Below are 17,803 nucleotides of genomic sequence, written 5' to 3'. Positions count from 1 at the left end.
GGCTCTTAAGTTGCTTTCTTTCCATCTCTCTCTCTCCCACTCCCCCCATCTGTTTGCCTGCCTGCCTTCCTTGTGGCTCCCAAACATCTGATGTTCATGTCTTGTGGCCCTCAAACATCTGGCATTTATTCTATGTGGCTCTTAATGTTAAGCAAATTTGGCCACCTCTGTTCTAAACCAAAAGAAGAAGATGATACATGATTTATATCCCACCCTATACTCTGAATCTCAGAGTCTCAGAGCAGTCACAAACTCCTTTACCTCCCCCCCCACACACACACACAACAGATACCCCGTGAGGTAGGGGGATTGAGAGCTCTTGCAGCAGCTACCCTTTCAAGAACAACTCCCACAAGAGCTATGGCTGACCCAAGGCCATCTCAGCAGGTGCAAGTGGAGAAGTGGGGAATCAAACCCGGTTCTTCCAGAGAAGAGTCTACGCACTTAACCACTACACCAAACTGGCCTTCAAGACGGTGGGCCTGTTCCCAAGTAGGGGTGCCAATCTCCAGGTGGGACCTGGGGATCCCTTGGAATTACAGCTGATCTCCAGACTACAGAGATCAGTTCCTCCGGGAAAAAATGGATGCTTTAGAGGGTGGAGTTCTTTGCATTGTACCCCATTGAGGCCCATGAGTTCCCCAGGCTCCACTCCCAAATATCAAGGAATTCCCCAACCTGGATCTGGCAACCCAACCCCCACCCCCATCTGCTGACCTCCTATAAGGCCCCCAAGCAACTGGCTATCATCTGCTTCCTTCTGCATAACAGATTGCTTTGCAAGGCTTGCTCAATCGCACAGGAGCTACAGAGCAAAGCCTCTATTTTCTCCATGGGGTGAGGCTCCTCCCTTGGGGAGGAGGGGGAGGGAGAGCTTGCTTTGCCAGGCTCTCTCAATCACACAGGAGAGCTACTGAGCCAAGCCTCTCTTCCTTCTGTTGGCTGAGGCTCCACCCCCTTCTGGTCCCCTGGGGAAGGAAGGAAAGAGCCAGAGCTTCCTTTGCCCAGTTCCCTGGATCCCATGGGAGAGATACAAAGAAAGCACCTTTAAGACCAATGAGTGCTAATGTTTTAAGCATGTTTTATTTTTATTTTTTTTTAAATCTTTGTGTTTGTCTGTGTCCTTTATAAAATTTACATCTCTGCAACCTAATCTTAAATAAGTACACACATGGCCTGGCCTGACATGGCCTAGCCCAACAAGGTCTCATTTATTTCAGATCCGGCCCTCATAACAAATGAGTTTGACACCCCTGCATTAAAATATAGTGACAATGGGTTAAGTATATTTGAGTATGTCAATACAAAAAATGTTATTCTGATGCACCATTCTAAAAGAGAAATACACTGGGATACTGTGGCTACATAGCTATACTCGCTGAGAGTGGGTTTACCACTCCATTGAAAGGGTTAAAAGTGGGCTCCTCCCCTTTCCAAAGACACGACTCCTCTTCCCAGCAGCCTCTGCTCCTTGGCTCTCTCCCAATCAAACAAAGAAGGCAGGAGCTCTTGTTTAAAAAAACAGCTGCTGAAGAGTCTCCCAGCCGGTGGTTGGTGGGAAGTTGGGGAGTCCCAGGAGCGGGTTGGAAGACTCCCCTGCCCCAGGCACCAGGCACGCAGGAGGGGGGCGGGTGGGAATTGCAAGGTGACCGAGTCGCAAGATCTGTGTTAAGCAGCAAGGCGGTTTTACAGGAGGAGAAGCCTGCTGGATATAGCAGGCATAGGATTCGGGCTGCGCGGTTTCCTACCTGGTAGGTTTGCTTGCATCGCGTTGGTAAAAACTGCCCAGCAAATACAAGGGGCGCAGGCTGCGACCGATCTGAACGCGCCAAGGCGCGCGACTTTCGTGTCCTCTTGGTAAGGTAACTTTTTAACAGGGTGGTCCAATCTTTTTGAAACATGGGAGGTATTTTGGGGAGAGGCACTAAATGCTATACTGAAAATCTGGTGCCTCTACCTCAAAAAGCAGCCCTCCACTTTTTCAGGAGAGGGGGTGAAGAGTCACTGATTCTCTTGGAGGTCTCAGTGGTTTTCAATGGCATCATTGGGTATGGTATCCTTGAGGGTTAATTTCCCAGAGTCTTGAGAACTGGGAGCGTTGGAAGGGTATGACCTCTTTCTTAACAAGCCAGTTCCAGAAGGTGGGCTTAGAGGCTGCTGCTTGCCCCCCATCCTGTGTCATTTGAGTCAGGGATTGCTGGGGGAAAAATTAAGGGGCTGGGAACCCCAGAGCCCCAAGTTCAGATTTGGTGGGTAGGGCCGGCTGGGCACTCTTTACTAAGGAGAGAGAGAGTCACAAACCAGTGCTTCTTTCTGAATTCAAATTTATTAGTTTCCAAGTAGAATGTTGTAAATACATATTCAGAACATATTAAAAATACCTAGTTTGCACTCGTTTTTTTAAGATTAAGGGATATATTCTGACTACACATCAAAGCCCATTGTCAATACATGGCACTGATGAGCTGCCCTTGCCGTTAGTAAACCACAGGTATGTATAGCTTTCTTTGACCTAGCTGCTAACCAGGACTTTTTTATAGCGGGAGCTCCTTTGCATATTAGGTCACACACCCCTGATGTATCCAATCCTCCAAGAGCTTATAGAGCTGTTAGTACAGGGCCTACTGTAAGCTCTTGGAGGACTGGCTACATCAGGGATGTGTGGCCTAATATGCAAAGGAGTTCCTGTTACAAAAAAAGCCCTGTTGCAAACATACATACAGACATATATGATCTGACATGTTTTAGTTAGGTCTCTCTGAAACTTCTTGATAAACTCCCTAATAGCCATATATAGTTTCTTTTTGTGCGTTTGTCACTTATTATTTTGTGAAGCTTCATTTGGGCCCAAACAAGGTTTTTGTATGTTTTTGTAATAAGCACATATATTTTTGCCTTTAACTTTGGCTGTATTTAGCTTTTGGCCCCTTACTAGTACTTTAAACTTCCTTTGGAGGTTTTCGCTCAAAGCCAAACCACCATCAGAAGCCTGGGAAATTAAAAAATGTCATACAGGACCTAAAACAGGGAAGGCCAAACTGTGGCTCAGGAATCACATATGGCTCTTTAACACATATTGTGTGGCTCTCAAAGCCACCACCGCCCCATTGGCTTGCTTGGAGAAGCTGTTTGTCTCTTTAAATCACTTCTCCAAGTCAAGCCAGCCAACAACTTGGAGAATGCATTTAAAGTTGCTTTCTTGCCACCTCTCCCTCCTCCATCTATTTTCCTTCTCTCAAACATCTGACATTCATGTCTTGCAGCTCTCAAACATTTGATGTTTATTCTATGTTGCTCTTAGTTAAGGAAGTCTGACCACCCCTGACCTAAAAAAAAGCAGTTATGGTGCCGTGCAGGTCTTTCCTGAGAGGCCATTCTATAGCCCAGGTGCCACTGCAGAGGAGGTCCTGTCCCTGGTCATTCCAATGGGGGCATCCAAAACAAAATTTTGAAAATGGGCCTTAGAAGGTGAGCACCTGCTTACAGGTGTACTTATGGCAGCTCTTTGAGCAGCCAGCATGGAGGCAGCTGCCACTAACATTGTGTTTCCCTGTAGGGTAAGACCTTTGGTTTACCTCCATTCACGGTGTGAGTGTCGCCATGTTTTTGTCTGTGCGCCTTGGCTCTAGTGCAGTAAATAATTAACAACAGGATGATTTGGCCTGATAACTGCTCCCCTGCTGTTCCTGAACTACACTTCATCAGACAAGTTTGTGTACACAACCGAGCCCAGCTTGTTGACACAACCTATTGGAAAAAAATGTCACTCCTTGTCCTTGGAACTGTTGACATGGTTTAGGGCGGGTGGGGAAATCAGAGGTTGAATGGAAACATAACCTCCCCTCCATAACTGGGACTCTGCCTGGTTTTGGTCATGGTAATTACTCTCATCTGAGTTCTCATAATTTTTTGAGGTCAGCCAACCATGTCAAGTGGGTGGAAATTTGACACCTCTCTGGTTTGGGGCCTTTTCAGTAGCTGCTCCAAACTCTGTGGGATATGCTTCCTTTGGAGGGTCCACCTTATTTCCTTTCTGCTTCCAGGTGTGGAATACCAGCAGGAGCTTTGCATATTAGGCCTCACATCCCTGATGTAGCCAATCCTCCAAGAACCTAGAAAAAAGAGCCATGTAAGCTCTTGGAGGATTGGCTACATCAGGGGTGTGTGGCCTAATATGCAAAGGAGCTCCTGCTAGAATTCCACCCCTGCTTGCCTCCTTTGGGTGGTAGCAGTGAAAAGTTTTTCTGTTCCACCAAGCATTTGGTGCCGCTGAAATCTCTGATTTTTATAGATACGGTTTATACCACTGATGATTTCAGTAGTGGTCGTCTTAGATAATTGTAGCTCTGGTCTTCTTGGAGTTTTTTAAATGAATTGTGGGTTTTAATCGCCTTGTGAGGTTTTTGAATTGGAAGGCAGGATAAAAATATTGTCAAATCAACAGTGGCTGTAAATGGTCATTTAGAGAGCTTGAAGGTTTTTTTCGGGGGGGGGGGGTTAACAGGTAGGGCGTTGAGTACAAGCTTGGAAAATTAGCTGCTGGAAGGTTTGTGCAGAAACCTTGAAGAAGATATTGGTTTTATATCCCACCCCTTCACTCTGAATCTTAGAGCGGCTCACAATCTCCTTTCCCTTCCTCCCCCACAACAGACACCCTGTGAGGTAGGTGGGGCTGAGAGAGCTCTCTCAGAAGCTGCCCTTTCAAGGACAACTCCTGCAAGAGCTATGGCTAACCCAAGGCCATTCCAGCAGGTGCAAGTGGAGGAGTGGGGAATCAAACCTGGTTCTCCCAGATAAGAGTTTGTGCACTTAATCACTACACCAGGGGTGGCCAAACTTGCTTAATGTAAGAGCTACATTGAATAAACATCAGATGCTCGAGAGCCACAAGACATCAATGTCATATATTTGAGATTTGAAAGGCAGGCAGGCAAATAGATGGGGGAGGGAGAGATAGAAAGAAAGCAACTTTAAATGCATTCTCCTAGCTGTTGACTGGCTTGACTTGAAGAAATAATTTAAAGAGAGAGATGCCTTCTCCAAGACAGCCGATGGGGTGGTGGAGTCTTTGAGAGCCACACAATATGTGTAAAAGACCCACATGTGGCTCCCGAGCCACAGTTTGGCCACCCGTGCACTACACCAAACTGGCTCTTCAAGGGGCATGGGGAAAGTGCCCGGTTCTGTCCTAGGCCTGAGCAGTGCCAAAGAAGAGCAGGAAAAAACATCTCCAGGAAGGCTTACCGTACTTCCATGTGAGGCTGTCCATGTTTTCATGATCCATCCTACGTTTCGATTTGATTTGGTAGCAGGCGCCTTCTCCTGCCAACACATGCCTATCAAGTTGATGAAGCTCTTCTCTGGGTGCTTCCACTTTTACTGGTTTGGTGGGTTGCAACCAGAGATTGTGCCTTCTTTGGAACTCCCTCTGCAGGCACACTGATGCCTTTTCTGTCAGCCTTTGAAAACTCATAGGGTTCCCTGGAACCCATTTGCACAATCACCTTCTCCCATTCAAGGTTCTGAGAGAAAGAAAAGGAGGAGGGGGAAAAAACCAAAACCAGATCAGGCAATAATCAAAGGTCTTTACTGCCTGATGGAAAATGCACAGTACCAGAAATAAGGTTTTCTCAGGAGAGCATTTGGGAATTGTGGAGCCACCACCCAGATAGCTGTGTTGCATGTCCGAATTTGCTACACACTGGAGAGCAGAGGGAGCCAGTTTGGTGTAGTGGTTAAGCGTGCAGACTCTTATCTGGGACAACTGGGTTTGATTCCCCACTCCTTCACATGCACCTGCTGATGTGACCTTGGGTCAGTCACAAGTTCTTGCAGAGCTGTTCCTCTCAAGAACAGTTTCTGTCAGAGCTCTCTCAGCCCCATCTACCTCACAGGGTGTCTGTTATGGGGAGGGGAAGGGAAAGGAGATTGTAAGCCGCTCTGAGACTCCTTCAGGTAGTGATGGGTGAGGTATAAATCCAAATCTCTTATTTTTCTTCTTCCACAGCAGGGCCTCAGATATTCATCTGAGAGGCAGGGCAGGGTTGCTGGCCTCACAAATACACTTCACCTCTGCAGGCACTTCCATACTTACTTGTGCATCCCAAGTAAGTGAAGTGTGAAAAAAAGTACAGTCTTGTCACCATCATAAAATATATGACCCCCCAAAGTAATTCAGGAAAGTATATTTAAACTGTATATTGGAGTGAAAAAGGGTCGGGAAGGGGGCTTGATGACTGGGCACTGATGCAAACAACAGGGATTGGCTGAAACTGGAGCAGGGGGTGGGTTTGGAACAACCAGCAAGAGGTGTGTCTGGAACGACCCACCAAAAAAGGTGGGTTTGGAACCTCCAGCAAAGGGCTTTCCATTCAAAACTGAATTGTTCAGTAATGGGCACATCCTGAAAGGTGGTGGCCCCAACAATAAGGGATATTTGAATAATATTGTCTTGGTTTCTGGAGTAATAGAGGAGTCAAAGTAGGATGACAATAGGTGGCAAGCAGAGCCCTGGTTTGGACAATATAGTTTTGACAAGATTATGTAAAGGAGGGAGTTCTAGGAGCAGAAGCAGGAAATAGCAAGAGTGTTCCCTCTTTGGAGATTAAGGCAAGACCTTTTGGAGCTAAGATCTTCTGATTAAGCCCCTTTTACATAATTGATGAGTTTAGAAGGTCTGAGAAGTTCATGCGTACCTGAGAGAGGGGGAAGAAGGTAGGGGCATTGTTATACAGCAGTGGTGGCCAAACTTGCTTAGCGTAAGAGCCTCATAGATTACACATCAGACATTTGAGAGCCAGAAGGAAAAATAGATGAGGGAGGAGGGATGGAGAGATGGAAAGAAAGCAACTTTAACTTTGAAAACATTCTCCAAGCTGCTGGGTGGCTTGGCTTGGAGAAGCGAGAGAGATGCTTTCTCCAAGCCGGCTGATGCATAGGGCAGTGGGGGCTTCCAGAGTCTCACAATATGTGAAAGAGCCACGTGTGACTCCCAAGCCACAGCTTGGCCACCCCTGTTATAGAGCACCCTCAGGCCCAGGCAGATGTGCCTTCTTTCTTTAGTTTACTATAGATATCCAGAGACCGTATGTTGGGCTGCCTCATGTCTGCAATATGGCTGACACTTTGGCTCACAGATACCGAAGGGGGGCCTTCTGAGGGAGCCCTGTGTGGCGCAGCAGGCGAGAGTGACATGAAACAAAAGTGTGCCATCTTTATTCAAGTTGGTGGCTTGGCACAGGGGCTACAGCAGGTTCATGCCCAAGATGCTGGCCCTCACAGATATGCTTCACTTCCAAACTTACTTACAGTAGTGTCCCTACATGTGAAAAGTACAGTTTTGTCATCATAAAATATATTTAACCCCAAAGTATGTTCCCCGAAGAGCCTTATGCTCAGATGAATGACATCTGGAAACCCCTGACCTAGAAGACATCTGTTTAACCTTGACCAGGGCCAGAGCCTTTTCAGGTCTGGCCCCACCTGGTGGAACGCTCTTCCTAGTGAGATTAAGGCCCTGCGGGACTTATTACAGTTCCACAGGGCCTGTAAAATGAAACTGTTCCATGAGGCCTTCAGTGGCAGATGTCTAATTATATCCCCTCCTCCCATCCACCCGAGCTGTTGACACCATACATTTTATCGAAGCCTTCTTGGTGGGTGATTGTCCACTCATCCAATATGCCAGCTTTGGGGTGAATATAAGGCAGCTTCATACGTTCATATATGATCATATGGAAAAAGTGTTTGAACTCTACGGCCTTTTCCCAGAGCGGTAACAATATATTTCTGTTTTAAAGGTAAATTATTTTGGAACTGCTGAAGCAAATTGTGATTTATGAAGTCTGCTCGCTGCAACCTAACTTTGGGTGAGGCCTCCCTGTCGAGACCCATGCCACCTTTCATGACAAAGATGAATGGGAGAAAAGATTCATAAGAAGTTGCTGTGGGTGTTTACCAAAGTATTCTTGTAAACCTACCCATGGGCATCAAGAATGGCTTCGAAGACGCAAACTTGAGTTCAAGAGCCAGACCTTGGAACAGAATATAGTGGGAATGAGAACCTGTCCCTCACAGATAGGACAGATCAGTGTTCCTTCGAGAACATTCTGTTCCCTCCCTTCATGACTGTGTGCTTCTCTGACAGGATAAAGCTTGGCTTTAAACAGGAAGCCGTCAGGGCCACTAAAAGAGAAGGGAACTGTCATCAACCAAGTTTTTTTGACATCCGAGTAGTTTCTCAGTGTTAAAAAGTGCCATCAAATTACAGTCGACCTGACAGCAATCCTGTAGGGTTTTCAGGGCAAGAGGTTGCCTCTGCATCTCAGCCCTGGTCTTCCATGGTGGCCTCCCATTGAAGTACTAACTGTGGCTGCTTGGTTTCCATGATCTGATGAACTAACCTTACCCAGTCAAGGTGATGATTTCTTACTTGCTGGAGAAAATTCTCTGGAGTTTTTTAAAGAACATTGAGTGTCTGTTTTCTCTGCAGTAAAGTAAGCATACAAACCCTCCTATTTAGCACTGTTTTATCACACTGTCTCCCCCCCTCCACACACACACACACACACCTCAGTCACAGTAGTTAATGTAAAAGCCAGTGGCCAGCTCAACCACTGGTGATATCCTTGGTCTACCAATCAGGCTTAATGTCTAGAATGGTTGCATTAAGCCAGCTTCTGCTACAGTGACCCTTGAACTATAGTGCCTTTGACACCATAAGTTGCATGGGGTACCCTTCTGGGGCCATTTCACTTGTCTGGGCTTCCTACTCAGGCAATGTTTGTCCATCTCTGTGGCCTGTGTATGGTGGGTTCATTTTGGGCCGGCTTGCATTGAAAAAGCGTGGCACATCTGGAATGTAGCCACAGACTGGTAGATCCAAGGAACGAGTGGGGTCTCCTTGTTTCCACCAAGACCCATCATGGGTCGCTTAGACGACCACGCCAAGAAGCGGATTGTGGAACTGCGCAAAGCCGGCTTGAGCTTCCGCAAGATCAAAAAGGTCCTGGAGCTGGACAATATCCGGGTCACCCCGCAAGCCATTTACCTGTTCCTCAAGCGGAAGAAGGTGGAGCCTGCCCTACCCCTACCCAGCTCCCACCAGCAACCAGCTCCCAAGAAGGAGAGCAAGAGAACAGTTACGGATCAGGCTGGGTGGGACGAGGACAAGCTCTGGAACTTACTGCAGGAAAATGGAGCAGGGCAACAGCAGCGAGAGTCCGGGAACCACAGGACACCTTGCCCCACTCTTGGAGCCAGCCTGAGCGGTGAGGGCCCATCTTCTAATACCAACCAAGACTGCTGCCCCAAAATCATCCACGTGACTTCACTGAGCAAAGATGGGGGGCAGTTTGCGAAGCCAGATGCCGCTTGTGGGGCCTTCTCTGCAGGACCACATCTGGGCCCAAGTACTGGTAAGGCTGTTGGCAATGTTTTTGGTCCTTTCCTTTTATTTGTTAGCTTCTTTGACCAATGGTCTTAAGCAGTGTTCCCTCTAAGCTTAGTTAGCGTGAGCTAGCTCACAGATTTTTAGCCTCCAGCTCACACATTTTTGTCTTAGCTGAGGAAGGATGACCCCAGAGCACACTAATTTACGCTGTCACTCACAACTTTAATGCCCGGAGCTCACAACTTTAATACCCATAGTTCACAAAGTAAAATTTTTGCTCACAAGATCCTGCAGCTTAGAGGGAGCACTGGTCTTAAGCTCAAGATAAAACAAGACAGTTAATAGAAAACAAATTACAAATAATATAAAACCAAAATAGACTAACAACGAGGGAAAACCAGTCAGCATAATCACAAGACATAATTAAATAATCTGAAAGACTACCTAATATTAATATAAAATTCCTAAAACTCTTTAACATTATAAAACATTATAACAATATAAAATTAGAGTTAAAATCTTAGTACCTATTAGCAGCACGACCAGGCCTTCGTTTTTAGAGAGACCACTATAGACAAATATTTTGCCACCGAGTGAGTAATTTCAGGGTCCACATCTGCCAGCTGTAGGGTTGTCACCCAAAATTCTACAGGAGGTCGATGTTTATGTAAGATAGGGATAATCCAAAAGGATCTGGGCACAGTCCACTGATGGCAGAATAACGCAAGGTGATCTAGTGCCTCTGTTATACCTGATGCACAGTCACACAATCGGTCTCCGAATGGAATTTTAGCAAAACATCCACTTAGCTCTGCAGTTGGAAAAACATTCAGCCTCGCTAGCGTAAAAACATATCTAAATCTGGGGATTGTAAGGAAGCTTATATAAGAAGGAATTTTTTTAGGGGAAATTTTTTGGTCCATTTACATCCTTTACACCCCAATGTTCTTTCCAATAGGGACAAAAGTAGCTTAAAACATTCTTTCCCTTTTTTTGTTCCGGCCATGTTCCTGGAATTGCACCAATTGTCCACCAACTACATTTTTATCTGTTCTGTCCTGAAAAGGCAATTAAGAGCATACATGGTTCTTTTCCTCACAGCTATGCTGAGAGGTAGGACAAGCTGTGTGGAGCCATTCACTTAGATACCTTTGTGGCAGACGAGACTGGGATTCGGATCTCTTTACATCTAATCTAACGCTAATGGCTACACTGCACTGTCTCACTCTAATGTGAAGCCACCTTATACCTTTGGCCCATCTAATACCCTGGTCTTTTCTGACTATTAGTAGGTTCTCTGATACGCTGGTATTTCGTACGCAGCCTGCGTATGCAATTGTGACCTTTATTGAATTGGATTGAATCCATTGGCTACTTATTTTTAAGCACCCCTGCATTTTTAAAACTCAGACAGAATCTGATTCCTACCTGTTCGCATGGATTCTTCTTCTCCAACTGCTGAAACTTGAGCAATGAAGATGGATGGGTTATGTGAAGGGTCGCTGGATTTTTGGCTGCCGTTGCAAAAAAATTGAAACATTCTACAGCAACCGCATAAACCCTATCGTTGTGTGGGTAGCTTTCCATTCATTGCTTAAACATAAAACTCTCAGCGGTTGTTCAAGACCACTGGATCAAATGAACAGTAATAGAAAAGTAAGAATAGTAGTAGGCTTCTAGAGACTTCTAGAGACTTAAACCTGGGTCTCTCCCACAGTTAAGGTCCTCTACTGGAGTTGCTGGGGATTGAACCTGGTGCCTTCTGTCTGCCAGGTGGATGCTTTGCCACTGACCTGTGTTCTCCCTCCTCATTTTTTGGGGGTATTTTTTGTATTTATATGTGCGTATGTGTACCAGGTAGTCATGGTGACTTCTGGTGACTGACCCCTACTGGGGGCCTGGAGGATATTCAGAGAGGTGGCTGAATAGAGCCTGCCCTTCCGACTGCTGGTATTCCAAGGAGGTCTCCCATCGAAGTACTTGCCAAAAAAGAACCTCGAAGTCATGGCAACCTCTGGTGACTGACCCCTTCTGGGGGCCTGGAGGATATTTAGAGGCATAGCTGAATAAAGCTTGCCTCTGCCTTATGACTGCTGGTTTTCCTTAGAAGTTTCCCATCCAGGCACTAACCAGAGTAAACCCTGCTTAGCTTCTGCCTTAACTATGCAGGTCAGGGCCCTCCCCCATCAGAGATCCAGTTTGGTGTAGTGGTTAAGTGCTTGGAATCTTATCTGGGAGAACCGGGTTTGATTCCCCACTCCTCCACTTGCACCTGCTGGAATGGCCTTGGGTTAGCCATAGCTATCGCAGGGGCTGTCCTTGAAAGGGCAGCTGCTGTGAGAGCCCTCTCAGCCCCACCCACCTCACAAGGTGGCTGTTGTGGGGGGAGAAGATAGAGGAGTTTGTAAGCCACTCTTGAGTCTCTGATTCAGAGAGAAGGGTGGGGCATAAATCTGCAATCTTCTTCGTCTTCATCTTTCTGTGTGAGAGGTGTTCTGCTTTTAAACTCTTTAAAGCCAAGGACTCCATTTTCAGACAAGCTTTGCAAACTCAGGGTGACTTTGTAAGATTTGTTTCCACAGTAGAATCCATTTTGTTTCTGAGGGTCCTCTTAGCTGTCCCTTCTCTTCAGGTCTGACCTCGAGACCTTGTCTCTCTCTTCTCTGTTTACCCTTCTAGGTGATAACGCACCCCAGCAGGCCTCAGCCTCTGTCAGCTGCCCCTCTTCTGACACCCCTGCGGTCCCTCAGCATAGTCTGAATGGCAAAGGGAAGCTACCTCTGCCTCCTGCAAAGAATCCAGCCTTAATTGTGAAGAGGAAGATTGTAGGGCGGGCCATCCACCTCCAGAAAAAGGTAGGAAGCACGAGGCAAGAGTGTGGACAGCAGAGGCCTAGAGCCAAACAAATTGTGGATCTGATTTGAGGAGCCTCAGACTCTGCTATGCATTTAAGAAAATAAGGTGGGGGAGTCTTGCAGTGGTAGAAGGCACACAGAATGTAGAATAACCCTCCCCCCAACACTCCCATGTCCCTCACACTCGCTCAACAGAGTGGCGGGAGGAAGTGACGTCCCAGAAACCATGGTTTTTACACGGGGTTTTGGGGAGTTCCTAGAGCGTCATTACATCAGTTCCTGGTAAATCCCCAAATTGACATAATGATGCAGATCGACACTTCTGTGTCCATCAGCTGCCTCAGCATCCGTCCCCACCCCAAAGAGCTCCTCACCTCCAAAAGCTCCCAGAGGTTGACAGCAGGGGCTCCACAACTCTGTAGTGTTGGGGAAAGCATGCATTTCCTTTCTGAACAAATCTCTATAAGAAAAGTTACACAGCAAACAAATTGGAATTTATGTCCCTGAGCTATATTGTATCATTGCGGGGAATATTTACACATCGAAGCGCTGAAACTCTTAACTTTCCACAGTCTGACTTGACTCAGTTCATTCTACCTCCTTGTTCTGCTGTATTTGTAGATTAGGACCAAGTTCTAGAAAATTGAGGAGGGAAAGTTAGTCAGAAGCTATAGATGTTTGAGGGAGGGAGGGAGGAAGGCAAATAGAGGGGGAGGGGGAAAGAAAGCGACTTTAGATTTAAATGCATTCTGGCTTGGCCTGGAGGAGTAATGTAAAGAGATGTTTGAGAAAAGAAGGGAGGCAGGCAGGCAGGCAAGCAAATGGATTTGGGGAAGGGGAGGGCATTCAAAGTGGAAAGAAAGCAACTTTAAATGCCTTCTCCAAGCTGGCCAATGGGGTGGGGGCTTCAGCAGCCACAAAATTTGTGTGAAAGAGCCAGTGTTTGGATGGGGAAAAGTATCTTGGGAGCTCTCTGAATAATCAGGAAATAATAGTAATAGAGGGTGTGGGATAAGCTAACCTGCTAGATGCAGATGGGGACGTCAGAAAGGAGGAGCTAAAGGGAGCCTTGCTTCCTTGGTGGGATTCAAACATTTACCGTATTTTTCGGTCCATAAGGCGCTCCGGACCATAGGACGCACCTTCCTCCTGGGGGGCGATCCGCTGCCTCTGCCTCCGATCCGGCGCTTCCCCCGCGCCTGCCTGCCTGGCTCCATCTTCTTCAGGCAAGCGCTGGGATCGCTCCACGTGGCCCCACCGCAAACCCAGCGCTTCGCAAGCGCCGGCTGCCGTGGGGGCAGCGTTCTTCCTCCTCGTCTGTCTGCCTGGCTCCACCTCTGATGCTTAAAGCAAGCGCTGGGATTGCTCCCTCCGCCCTCTCATCCCAGCGCTTGCTTTAAGCATCACAGCTGAAGCCAGGCACACAGGCAAAAGGAAGCACCCGCCCCCTCCACAAACCCAGCGCTTCGTGAGCGCCGTCTGTGGAGAAGGCAGCGTGCTTCCTCCTTGTCTGTCTGCCTGGCTCCACCTCTGATGTTTAAAGCAAGTGCTGGGATCGGAGGGCGGAGGGAGCGATCCCAGCGCTTGCTTTATGCATCAGAAGTGGAGCCAGGCAGACAGACAAGGAGGAAGCACGCTGCCCCCTCCGCAGCCGGTGCTTGCGAAGCGCTGGGTTTGCGGTGGGGCCACGTGGAGCGATCCCAGCGATTGCCTTTAGAAGATGGAGCCAGGCAGACGCGGGGGAAGTGCCGGATCGGAGGCAGAGGCAGCGGATTGCCCCTCCCGGAAGGTACGTACCTTCGGACCATAAGACGCACACACTTCCCCCCCCCACTTTTTTTTGGGGGGGGAGTGAGTCTTATGGTCCGAAAAATACGGTATTTATTTATTTCAATTTTTATTCCACCCTCCCCACAAGCAGGCTCAGGGCAGGTTACAGGTCCCATAAGCCATGACATAAAACTATCCTATCATAATGAGGGTTTTATGCTCCCCACTGGGAGCTGAGGTGGACTTTCTGTCAATGACAGCTGCTCTTCCAAGCCTTTACTGTCACCTACTGGCAGAGTGGCATCATTACAGCCTTGATTGATTTCTTGAACCCTTTTATGGGCATTCTGGTGGGTGCAAATGCCCCTGCCTTGGCAAGCTTGCCCCCAAAGTCCAATAAATAAGTAAAATGGAGAATGCTTTGCACTGGCAAATACCTTTACCACCTTTGGGTTCCCCATGCCCCGATATAACAAATGCAGCTATTCGCCAGGAAATAATATTCCTGTGCACACACTAATTCTTCCCCTTTCTCAATCAGGCGAACGGTCTCAATGGGCAGCCTCAGTCCAGTTCATCGCATGCCCCATCCTTCATGCTGAGGGTGCAGCCAGCCAGTAACTCTTCTGGGCGATCCTGTCCTGCCATGACTGCTGACTGTGGCACACACGTAAGTTTTGGGGCTAGCCGACCCAGATGCCAACTGACAGCAGTGGAGAGCCAGTTTGATGTACTGGTTAAGTGTGCGGACTTTTATCTGGGAGAACCGGGTTTGATTCCCCACTCCTCCACTTGCAGCTGCTGGAATGGCCTTGGGTCAGCCATAGCTCTGGTAGGAGTTGTTCTTGAAAGGGCAGCTGCTGTGAGAGCCCTCTCCAGCCCCACCCAACTCACAGGGTGTCTGTTGTGGGGGAGGAAGGTAAAGGAGATTGTGAGCTGCTCTGAGACTCTTCGGAGTGGAGGGCGGGATATAAATCCAATATCATCATCATCTTTTTTGAAGCAGGACCTCCTTCGCATATTAGGCCACACGCACCATGATGTAGGCAATCCTCCTGGAGCTTGCAGTAGGCCCTGTATGATGAGCCCTGTAAGCTCTTGGAGGATTGGCTACATCAGGAGGGTGTGGCCTAATATTCAGAGCAGTTACTGCTACAAAAAAAGCCCTGGTTTTACAGAGAGAAATACTTCTCCAAGCTAGCCAATGGAGCAGTGGGGGCTTTGAGAGCCACACAATATGTGGGAAAGAGCCACAGTTTGGCCACCCCTGTACTAGGTTTTTAAAATGTGATTTTTTTATGTGTGTTTAATTTCCTAGCTGCAGGACTGAGAGGGCTCTCCCAGAAGCTGCCCTTTCAAGGACAACTCCTGCGAGAGCTATGACTGACCCAAGGCCATTCCAGCAGCTGCAAGTGGAGGAGTGGGGAATCAAACCTGGTTCTCCCAGATAAGAGTCCGCACACTTAACCACTACACCAAACTGGCTCTACCCAGGCTACCTAGTCCTCTTTCAGAACACTGCTAGATAACCGTCTTCCTGAGCCATGCTGTTTCTTTCTCGTCTTTCCTTCCAGACCAAAGAGGCCAGCACTCAGACTTCCTCATCCAACCCCATCTCCTCGCCGACCAGCCCAACCTGTCTGTGGGGAGGCCAGATGGTGGCTTCTTTGGTCCCTGCCGCCAGCCCCCAGTCCCTCACCGAAAAACTGGACGTGGTGCACACAGAGGTCCAGAAGCTGGCACGAGCAATGCAGGCGGTGCTGGAGCGCCAATGCCGGCTGGAGCGCCAGCAGGAGCAGCAGCAGCGGACCCAGCAGGAAGTGCTCTTGGCGCTGCAGCAGCTCAGCTCCACCGTCGGCCAGACGGCAGTGGCCGGGAACCCGCCCTGCACGCCATACAGCAGCCTAGTGGACCCCTCGCCTTCCCTGCCAAATTTCAGCCAGTTCAAGATGGAGCTGATCTGACCAAAGAGCGGCAGAGAAATGCACAAAAGCAAAACCTGCTTCCAGGTTTGCACGGCTTTCCTCCACCCTGGGTGGCAGTCGCTTGCCGATGAGTGCGCCGCTGCCCGTGGAACACGCTGAACTCTCCTACAGGAGCTCATTTGGGCCTCACCAAGCTTCAGACTTTGCATCGTGAAATCTGGGATTGCCAGGGAACGAGATGGGGAGTGCTACTCCTCACCCAGTGCCTTGATTCTGGAAGGCACTTAATCATTAATAAATAAATCATTAATAATAAATGTTACGTTGATGCAGACAGCTTTCGCCACTAATTTAAGTTTCATATGGCAGTGTGTGTGGCATAACCAGGCAATCCTGTCCGGCAGCTGGAAGTTCTAGCTCTTCTAGTGTTGTGCACCACTAGGTGGCAAGCTAGACTGGCTTTGAAGGCAAGAGACGTTTCAGAGGTGGTTTGCCATTGCCTGCCTTTGCGACACAACCCTGGTATTCCTTGGAGGTTGCCCATCCAAATACTAACAGAAGCTGACCCTGCTTAGCTTCCAAGATCTGACAAGATCAGGCTAACCTGGGCTACCCGGGTCAGGGCTGCTTTCAGCACTGCTGGGAGGCTAATTTTGGTGTCACGCAGAGACTTCCCCCAAACGCTGGATCAGGGCACACATGTTAACGTGACCATTGAGGCAGGCTGTGACAAATTTAAGTTTCTGCAGGGAAGGTATTCATTGCTTTGTCCCTGTCAGGATTGGTTCCCCCTGCCCCAGGCAGTGGTGTCTTCCAGAAGGTGGCCGTGTGGTGCCCCTGCTCCACAGTTGATGGTACAGGGGAACCCAGAAGTGTCTCCAGCGCTGAGAAAGCTAACTGATAGGGCAAAGAGCAACTGAGAGCGCCTGGGAGCTGTACTGATGGGGCTCTGCTGCCATTCCAAGGAATTGCCGTGTCTACTGGCTGGACAGCCAATTAATTCAGCCTCTCCGAACCAAAATGCGAGGTGCATCTCCAGTTTTAAATGCAGGATGGAGTGGGGGGAGAAAGTCCTTCAAAAGAATGGGAAACTGTTTCAGAATCATATGAGACAACTGGAGGGATACCTTAGAACAGGGGTGTCAAACTTATTTGTTAGGAGGGCCAGATCTGGCATAAATGAGACCTTGCTGGGCCAGGCCATGCGTGTCATAAAATGTAATGGCAAGGAGCAGAGATATAAACTTTATAAAGGACAAACACAAAGATTTTTAAAAAAACTTTTAAAAAAACAAGCTTAAAATAAAACATGCTTAAAACGTTAGCACTTGTTGGTCTTAAAGGTGCTTTCTTTGTATCTCTCCTGTGCAGTCCAGGGAACTAGGCAAAGGAAGCTCTGGCTCTTTCCTTCTGCAGGGGACCAGGAGGGGGAAGAGCCTCAGCTAATAGAAGGAAGAGAGGCTTGGCTCAGTAACTCTACTGTGCAATTGAGAGAACCTGGCAAAGCAAACTATCCCTCCTCCCCTTCCTTTCCAAGGGAGGAGCCTCAACCCATGGAGAAAATAGAGGCTTTGCTCTGTAGGTCCTCCGCAATTGAGCAAGCCTGGCAAAGCAAGCTGTGATGCAGAAGGAAGCAAGAGTGAGGGAGAAGGAAGCAGATTACAGCCAGTTGTTTGGAGGCCTGATAGGAGCCCTTCGGGGGCCTGATTCATTCCCTTGGCCACGTTTGATACCCCTCCTTAGAATATTCATCCACTACGTGTCTTCTTACTTGGAAACAGCAAAGAGAGGTTAAAATCCTACAAAGGAGTTGTGTGTCTATTCCAGGGTCGCCAAACTGCGGCTCAGGAGTCACGTGCCTC

At 48.1% G+C, this 17,803-nt stretch overlaps 1 protein-coding gene across 1 annotated transcript; it reads left to right on the top strand.

The window, feature by feature from the left end:
• The first annotated feature begins 1,511 nt into the window (after window positions 1-1,511).
• Window positions 1,512-16,277, top strand: LOC132588226 (uncharacterized). Its single transcript, XM_060260579.1, has 5 exons — window positions 1,512-1,751; window positions 7,800-9,416; window positions 12,071-12,246; window positions 14,558-14,686; window positions 15,591-16,277. The coding sequence occupies exons 2-5, from the start codon at window positions 8,924-8,926 to the stop codon at window positions 15,978-15,980; spliced, it is 1,188 nt and encodes a 395-aa protein (XP_060116562.1). The 5' UTR covers window positions 1,512-1,751; window positions 7,800-8,923; the 3' UTR covers window positions 15,981-16,277.
• Window positions 16,278-17,803: the final 1,526 nt, after the last annotated feature.

This window comes from Heteronotia binoei, chromosome 20 (assembly GCF_032191835.1).
Source record: "Heteronotia binoei isolate CCM8104 ecotype False Entrance Well chromosome 20, APGP_CSIRO_Hbin_v1, whole genome shotgun sequence".
NCBI lineage: Eukaryota > Metazoa > Chordata > Lepidosauria > Squamata > Gekkonidae > Heteronotia > Heteronotia binoei.
The sequence above is the reverse complement of the archived record's forward strand: the minus strand, read 5'-3'. Positions and strand labels throughout refer to the sequence as shown.